The 9628-nt window shown below is 37.3% G+C and overlaps 1 protein-coding gene across 1 annotated transcript; it reads right to left on the reverse strand.

Moving 5' to 3' along the window:
* Positions 1–560: 560 nt before the first annotated feature.
* On the reverse strand, positions 561–9252 carry LOC132175997 (amine oxidase [copper-containing] zeta, peroxisomal-like). Its single transcript, XM_059588098.1, has 12 exons — positions 8639–9252; positions 7730–7839; positions 7310–7615; positions 5822–5934; positions 5379–5712; positions 5069–5284; positions 4738–4974; positions 4179–4364; positions 3350–3490; positions 2242–2510; positions 1551–1632; positions 561–1021 (listed from the first exon to the last, which is right to left on the reverse strand). The coding sequence occupies exons 1-12, from the start codon at positions 8904–8906 to the stop codon at positions 887–889; spliced, it is 2397 nt and encodes a 798-aa protein (XP_059444081.1). The 5' UTR covers positions 8907–9252; the 3' UTR covers positions 561–886.
* Between the last annotated feature and the right edge of the window lie 376 nt (positions 9253–9628).

The raw sequence follows: 9628 nt of genomic DNA on the forward strand, positions 1-9628 counted from the left end.
GGTTTTTGAATTTTTCAAACCGGAAGTAGGACCTCGGTGTCCCGTTTCACGGTAATTTTTGACACCCTTAAAAAAGAGTTAGAGCAAAAAATTTATTTTTAAACTTTTGTCAAAAGTGTATTTTCGTTATTTTTAAGTTTTTTAGACAGTTAAAAGCACTTTTAATTTTTTTATCAAACAAATATTTTTTTCTTCAAACTAACTTTTTGAATCTTAAAAATACTTTTAGGCCTCTCAAACGCAATCTCAAACAGGCCATAAACATCTATTCTTTATTCTACATTCGATCGTTATATTTTGTCCACTCACATGAACGGTGAGGGAAGAAAAAGAGATTGGAAATAAAAATGGCACTTTTTTCCAATTTAAATAGTTAAAATTCTACCATATTCGTATTTATTACTTTTTAAATATAGTAAAATATAATAAATACTAATTTTGAAGAAATGATAAATATTGATGTAACAAAATCTTAAACCACTTAAAAGGTCGGGATTTAAGGAAATTTACGTGGTAAAATACCCTAAGAATTCTAGCATATAGCATATTTCCCATGCATCTGCTTTTAATAATGGTCTGAAACATTAAAATGTAGGCTAATACTGGAAAATTTTCCATGAACATGAATGATTAGCGTTAAAATCCATGATCTTTGAAGTACAAACACAAATCCAAATATATCAGAATGAGGTTCCATCTATAAAGATTGAAGTAGTGCACACTGCACAGCTTTTGCTTCAAATTCTGGGAAGGGGAGAGAATCAACTCATTGGCTTAACTTGAAAGGTAAGACCAGACAGAGGAGGAAGGGGAAGGGGAAGCGCCATTATGGCATCTTTCTATTAAATCAAAAGAAAATTCGACTTGGAAGTAACATCTCTTCTCTTCACATCTTTGACAGCAATGCAGGCTGAATTGGCTTTGGTACCCCATTGTCCTTGACATCATTGTCTTTGGGTTCCAATTCACAGGCATTGGGAGGAACATCTACAGCAGGAGAGCAGTTGAAGAACCCATGAGGCTGCACTCACAAACATAATCAGAATCAGTATAGCGTATGAAACGCTTAAAAGGATATGATTAGAAAGTCGATTGAAAAGTGTAGATTATAAAAAAAAAAAAAAGGACCTAATATTATGACCACGTAGTCAACCTGATACGGTGACTATACAAGCAAAACTCAGTGAAGAATGATCTTTTGCTATGATTATCGAAGTGCTTCTAGAATAAGGTACAGAGTTGTAAATGTAATATATTCTAATGAAGAAAGTTGCATACAGTGATCAGAACTGGCTACTTTTTATAGGCTTGGATTCAGATCACTTATTTTTACAACAATCTACACTAAAATGGGCTAGAGCCTTAAGTGTAAGCAACTTGAAAGTCGTAGGCTAAATTCACAGATCAAGAGTCTCATTTATAAGAAATGCTACTAAAACGCTGCATCCTACTCATATGAAAAGACCACACCCATGTGCCTGCAAACAATTAGCCAAATTCTCAAGGACAATGCAGAAAAAATGTACATGGTAAGATTAACCAGTGAATACCATAAGCATAAAACCGATGTGCTCCACCGGCATAACAGGCCAGTCTTCCAGCCGAGGGACGTGTGTGATTCCAAATACATACCTGCATTTAACGAAATTACTTGTTAACTTGTTGAAATAATTGCAATCAAGCCATGATGGTGAAATGCAGCCAACAGCAATGAGAAGAGTTATGAAAAAAAGTTGGGAAAATCGTAATGTAAAGATGATACCACTACAATCATAATTAGGCTTAAATGCTGAACGCATTGATGAACTTCCTCAAGCATTTAAAGGATTTTTTTTTTTTTTTTTTAAGTAATTGTTGTATATATCAAAACGCAAAGGAGATGCAACCCTAATACACAAGAAGCATATAAAGAGAGTGCCAAGAAACACCCAGAAAAGCCCTAAACTCCCAAGGAGCACCCACAAGAGACCCAAAAGGGAAGCCAAGGCTCACCCACAAACCCACCAGAACCCGCCCAAAAAAACCACAAGAAACCCCACAAGCTAACCCACAAGAATTTAGGGCAAGCAAAAAATAAAAAAGGGACAAAGTTCAGAGACACATCATCTTAATAATGATTTGAAAAGCAGCAATAAGTAAAATATGATTTATTTTTATGTCCACACATGGGGAGGGAAAGGGGGGATGAAAGCAAAATATGATATTAATAGAAAGGAAGAACCAAAGAGAGATGAGACCAACCAAAGAACTACATCTGTTTCTTCTAGAGGTCGATTCTGCTTAACCCACGTAGACAATCCTTCACCAACACGTGGATTTTGATTAGGGAACTCTCCTCCAGGAAACATTTCATCGTGAGCATATGGTGTAACCCAAAGATTATGCTTCAAGAAAGCAGCTCTTCTCAAAAACTTGGCTTCCGAACCAGCTAATGGCGAACAATTTGAACCAGGTACGAGCTTGTAGCCTGTTAGCTGTCCAGTGCGATTGACAGTTCTTGTGTTCCTTACCTGGAGTGTAAAATTGTACATATTTTCAAATAAACGAACTACGAAACTCTAAAAAAAGGGACGCAGGAGAGCATTTTAAAGCATTTTAGGTCAGCCCTGACTTATACCAAGTGCGAACAAACCTCAATTTCACTGTAGCAAAAAGCCGGACCAAAACATCTTACAAGCATTTGCTATGAAAACATTTGCACCTGATACCCTGCCATTATATGCTATTACCTAGAATTTAATCACCAAAATCAATTACCAGACTAAAATATTTTACAAGCATTTGTTATGATGATATTTGCACCTGATACCTTGCTATTATCTGTTATTAATTAAAACACTAAAATCAATTAACCTGACTAAAATATTTGCATTTTTTCCGGCAATATATAGCATATTCTTATATGGTAGTAGTACCTAGAGCTAAAACCAATTACTTGAGGCTGGCCAACTAGGGCTTCACCTGGGTTTGCCATCAAATTAGAGATGGTCAAGTCCAATCAGTTTTCAGGGTAAATGGGTAGTCCTCCAATAGCTCACACAATTTGTTTAAGGAAATTAAACATAAAGCAGTAATGAGATGAAGTCATCTCTTAAAATCCTACAGATCACATGTTGATACAGAGACAAGAAATAAATTCATTTTGAAAGCAAGGAAAATAGATTAAATTGACTTTTACGTTGCAATAAATAAAATATATACCACTTCCATATAATGTTAGAAAGTGCTCATATAATGGCATACAATTAAAGGAATTCAAACAAAAAGAAGAACGAGCTGTAGTTGCATCACATAATAACAGAAAGTAATAAATTTGTACAGCTCTAAAACCAGGATACAGATGCCTTACAATCCAATGGCGAGCAGTCAAAGGATTACAATCACGCATTGCTTCCAACTCAGATTTGAGTAGTCTTTCTTCAGCATAGAATGCATTATTATGAACATTGTTCTCTCCCGGTTCTTCAACTTTGACATTCACCTCTACAACCTACATAATGAAGGGGAAGAAAAAAACTAAAACTACTTAGTAAACAACAGAAAAGCAACTCAATTTTTCTCAATAAGAGTATCTTAGACAAGGATAAGAATCCATTAGAGATATTTTGATTTCTGGGAAGCCAGCCCTTGTTACTTTCAACCACTATTCCTTGGAGGAATAGTGGTTACTAACCCACTAGCATTCCTCATAAAAGGTTCCAAATCTTTAAGGACTACATCAACATTCCACAGACCTCTTAAAAAGATTGCTCAAAAGGTTCCATACTACTTAAATATCTTAAGCCACATAGAAAATAGTCAATTTAAATGCTTCCCTCCTAATGCCTTCAGTGCACCAAACCTTCTTTTGCATCTAGTGATGGCCTCACAGATAAATAAAAACAGAAAAGATTATCCCCTGCATAATTCTTATGCATCCTAAGGATGCTATAATATACTGATACACCATTCATCACAAGGACATCCTACTCTTGTAATGAATTAATGAGATACCCTATTCTAAATTGTTTTTTAAGTTGACCTTTGAAGAATCATAAAATCCAGTTAGCATTCCTAGCAATCTATTTCCTCTCATTTTCAACTGCCACCATCAGCAGAAAGTGAGACTGAATACACTGTCACAATTGGAAACCAAAACTGGCATTAATGGAATAACACAAGTGTTCAAAGCAGTGCACCTGATTGAAAGCTTCACCAGGTTTGCAATCGACAGCCATGTCCAAACGAGCAACAAAAAAGTGTTGATGAACAGGTGCATATAAACCTGGTGCTATCATTGTACCATACTTTCGGAATTCTCCAGGTTGCAATGCTCCTAAGCTGAGAATTCCTGTAAGTTTAACTTCAGCTTCAATTTTTCCATCCTGTAATAGCATATAACTCACAAGTTAGGAGAGCTGACAATCACTTTACCACTATGCCAAAGAAAACAATGAGATAAACAGATGCAAGTAGCTCATAGTGAGGGAGCCAACAGAAGATTTAATGTATAAAAACCTTGAAGTTTCTTACAAGTGGAGTTACAAATGTGTCAAATTTCGCTAAGTACCGCCGGTATCCATTAAGTACCGCTGGTATGTAGAATCATACTATAAATACAATGGACATCTACATAATTTCACTATACAAAACTACTTCCAGTTCAAAAGTGATATTCTGGCCTTCTGGGGTACTTGACAATTATAGAAACACAAGCATACTAGTTTTCACATGCAAATAATGTGGTTTTCAACTTGCCTGATAAAAGTGCCAGTAGAATCCATACTCATAATTAGCCACAGTACATATAAAAGACACTGATAGCCGTCTAGACCTTCGAACTTCTGCTAAGCCAGTTCTCCAGTCTTGATGCTTCCATAGAATTCCATAATCCTCTTCATGCAAACATACACAATTTTCAGTCGTTTCAACACCTCCAGTGAAATTTGTAAAGTGGGCATCAAAGTATTTGATAGATCCCAAACAATCACATCCCTGTAAATGGTAGTTTTGTTTCACACCAATCAAGCTCCACCAAAGGTTATAGCAAGATGTCAAAATTCAAATATAATGAATAAAAAATCTAAACCTTCTTAAGAGAGTGTGCATTTTTTCCAAGGCCATCTTCCCCTGCATCAAAGGCATTTTTTCGGTAATGTGGATCATTTGGATCTCCATACGGAACAACCATCTCCACAAAACTCAACCTGTGGGCCACAGGTCTTCGACCTCGACTACCATCAACATATGCAACAGAATATATAACCAAACCCTCTCTAGAAGTGAAGCCAATACGAAAATTCCACTGCCAACCACAACAGAAAATAGAGGATGTTCTGTATTAGTTCTCTGAATTTAGAACAGATATTATCAAACTAATCTGGAAAACCAACATCTACCTTCTGCCATTCAACAAAGTAGCCATTAACACGAAAGCTTGGACCTTCAGGCTGGACAATTTGTAAAGGCTTTACGTCACTTCGATCAACACCACCTCCTCTGGTTTCACCGGCAGTATAGTTCCTCAATGGATCAGCTGGAGGTAGGGGAATAAATTTACGATCTTCAAATTCAATCACCACCATGTTTTGCATATCAACAAGTACGTAGATGCCCTCAACTGGGCGTGCATATCCATTTTCCATAGGGCAGTCACTCTCAGTTCTACAGAATATAAGTGGTTTAGCAAGTCTTCGACTAGGAGCATCAGCTTCACTGTGATAACCAACACACCTGCATACAGTATATGTAAAAGGAAGGTTAACAACAGAGCATGCAACAAATTAATTACATATTTACATAAAACATCTGCAGAAACTATTGGGTTAAGAAATTGAATTACCATGGATCAACCATTACAAGATCCATGTCTTCAATACCCCTCCTCTTCATTGCCTCCATAAATGGGGGGAAGTCTTTCACAACAGCTTCACATTCAGCATATTCCACAGCATCCTGATCAATTTTGACCCAAATAACATCACAGTAAGTATGCAGAAATAACAAATCAACATAGTACAAGATCTTTTAGAAACATTTTAGCTGCTAGATCTGGGAAAGCAATTTTTCAGATCAACCCTGAAAGAGTGAAAGTGAAAGTAGGGCTGGCAGTTTGGACCCAAACCATGTCAAACAAAACCCAACCAAACTGGTTCTCTTTTATCCTTTTCAGTGGATTTGTAGGTAAAAATTGCATTAAGAAAGCATAAAATTGTGAAAATCAAACAGCTGCACATAGGTTGGCTTTTAATACGACAACTGTCTAGCATTTAGTGAGGTATAAATAATATATATGAAGCAAAACTATCTCTTATCAAATTGCAGTTCAAGTTTAGAAAAGATAAAACTCAAACTTTTTCTTTTTCTAATAAGTACTTCAATCTTATTAAAAAAATGTAAAGGAACGTAACCTAAGTACACATGGAGTATAAATGTGAGACACCCAAGTATGGAGAAGTAAGAAGAACACAAGTGCAAAACTTGGGGAAGTTAGAAAATAGAAAAGTAATGTGATTCGCCGTCCACACATAGAGGAATTTGAACAAGAAAAATTTTAACTATACCACCGAGCTCTCACAATCTTCAAAGTTCCGTGCACCTGCTCTAAGTTATACTTCCCATGCATTATTTTAGAGAAAAGATCAAGTATAAATAAGCAACACTAATTTGGACAGGGCTCATCCATAACTTAGCAAGTTGGTTTACAACTGAAATCTTTCAGCCCACTGGTTAAACAAGTTGGGTTAGAAGGAGCATAAATGCAACTGAACGTGAAGTAACCTAAACCAAACCAAACAATTGAACCCCCAACTTAAAAATCAACCTTTCGCCAATCAACCGATAACCTCAGAAAACCCCAATCCCCAAAAAAGAGCCCTAGTAGTTACTTGCCTCCCCACTGAAGCATACAAAAACAAAAGCATATGTAGAAGAACAAATGAATTTATCACGCAATGTGGAGGAAGATGTGCCCCAGTTTCACATAAATATAGTGGGGCATATACAAAAGTTGTAATTCTTACAAGACTCTAGCAATATGATTTCCTAAGTCTAATATTTAGCATTTATTTTGAATAATAGCAACGTAGTTCTTCCATAAATTAACTCAACTAAAACAGCATCTAAAGTTGTAATGACCAGAGAAGGAGGGGGAAAACCAACTTTTCAATGCTGTTGCTATGATTTTTGTGTGTTCCACAGCAACAGAAAGTTCAGTTGACTGCAAGTGATCCAGAATTTCAAACTGTAGTCTTAAGCTATTATCTGAGCCTATGTGAACACTTAATACAGGGGTATAGCACAAGATCAAATGTGATGGAATAAAGCATACCATTGGAGGCTGAACATCTGGAACAACTTGTGAGGAAATTACTTTTCCTCTATGATGTCCACCACGGGTTACAGCATGTACTTCTGATAACTCAACAATCCATACACTTGTCTCATTTGACTTTTTGTTGTAACAAATAAGTCTAGCTCGCCTTGGAGGGAGCTTGGTTGGGATTACAGGCCCACCTTTGGCTTTTGGAACTAAAGATGGTTGGAAAGGGGGGAAGAAATATGCATCTGCCAAAGCAACGACATGTTTATTTGGTTCAAATAGAGACACTTCTATGAAGCGCATGCTATCTCTGACCTGAAATGGGGAATATTCATACTTGATTAGTATACCACTTCAAAAGCAAAAATAAACTCATTATTATACATACAAACATATTTTCCCAAGAAATTTTTTTTTGTAATTAACAACCTCAGGTGTGGCTCCAGCTGCCCTGACAGTTGCTACGGCCACAGAGATCTCAGTGGCAGATAAAGGATCCAAAGGATGGCTTGTTTGAGCCCTCAGCATGGTTGGGATCCCTGCACAACCAATGCAACAATCTTGAGCGATCAACAAAGTGGAAAAGAAAATATTTGCAGTTTACACAATAATAAAACAAAGGGATATGGTCAAGCAGTGCGCAATTCAAGAACATCCAGAAGAAGTTGAAAAGGCTGCGTCTTCACCATTGAATTAATGCTAATTCAGGATAAAATCAGGAGCATTCTAATTCCGAATAGAACCAATTTAGAAATTCAGAATTTACCGACAAATCTTATCAATAGGAGGGATAGAAAGCTGCAAATTCAATTGAAGCATCAAGAAATGAATGGAACTGAACAAAGGCTGAGAGGGTAGCAGCTACAAAAGAAGAACAAAAGAACAGAATATACAAAACAATGCCTATACATATGTGAACATCAAAATGTCCCCTGTAGAGAATAATTATAGTGGAAATAAATTCTAAACAAATGGATATGTTATCTAACTTGAATAAGCTCAGGCAATACCTACACCAGTCTATCCTCAACTATTTCTCTCTGCTTTTCTCTCTTTCCTTTCACTATTCTTATTTACTCAAAGCTCACAAAAGACAAAAATTACAGAAACGAACCTCAACCTCACTTAATCTAAACCTGAGAAACACATTTGTAGATTCTCACAAACAACAAACAAACGAAGGAGATAAATACACATTAACCAAGCATCGACCTCCAAGATCATCCATTTTTCACAAAAATAACAAAAAAGAAAAAAGAGTGTATATACATGTATATCAGTATATGTATAGAGAGATAGGGATACATAGAGAGACAGAGACAGAGACTGAGAAAGAACCTTTGGAAGAGGCATTGGCGGAAGGTTCAGGAAGCGAATCGACGGCGCGGATCATGGACGCCATAGCGACCTTCTTGCCGAGCTGATCATCGCGGTGATCGGTGGAGGCCACGGTCCAATCCTGCGGGGCATTTCCGGCGGAGGCCGATACCGGAGCCGACGCCGCCGATGCCGCCGCTCTGGAAATGGAAGAAGAAGACGACGAAGGAAGGTCGTTGTTGACGCAGAAAGATCCAGACACCGTCGTTTTTTTCGCAGCTGAGGCCATTGCAAGGGGTTCACGAGCTCACCAAATCCGCCGCAATAGGTCTCAATGCAATCCTCTGACATACAGCAACCGAGCTTAGTCTCCCTGCTCTCTCTACCTTCCTCCACCTCTCTCTCTCTCTCTCTCTCTTCTCTGCTGTCTTTCTCTCTCTCTGTGTGGAAGAAAGTCCAAGAACGAGAAAAAATGACCTACAAAAAACTCAAGAAAAGAAAACTCTAGTGCCTTATTTGGACCAATAATGCATTTATATCCACGAATTCAGGGAAGAGACTCGAAGAGTCGCTACACAAACAGAAAACCGTGAAAGAAATAAAAGCGATTTGGAGGCAATAGAGAGAGCAGGAGCTCTAGAGCCAGAGCGAGAGAGAGAGAGAGATATAGGAAGGGGGTTTTATATATACAAGGATACCACGTGCATAGCTTCTCCTTTTTTCTTTTTTTTCTTTTTTTTGTTGGCTTTTTTATTTTTTAATAATTTTTATTTTTATTTTTATTTTTATTTTTGGAAGTGTAATGTCTGTGGGGCCCTTAGGAAGCGGTAGGGAGGCAATAAGATAAGTAGGTGGTGGGGATGATAGGGCGATCTGCTGCTGGTCAGTGGTAATGGGGATGTATTAGGTGAAGGCTGAAGAGTGAAGACAAAATATATTTTTTGATATTAGCGTGATAAGGCCAACAAATGATTCGTGTTATTTTCGTATAAGGACTTCCCTTTTTTGAAT

Source organism: Corylus avellana, chromosome ca3, assembly GCF_901000735.1.
Source record: "Corylus avellana chromosome ca3, CavTom2PMs-1.0".
Lineage (NCBI taxonomy): Eukaryota > Viridiplantae > Streptophyta > Magnoliopsida > Fagales > Betulaceae > Corylus > Corylus avellana.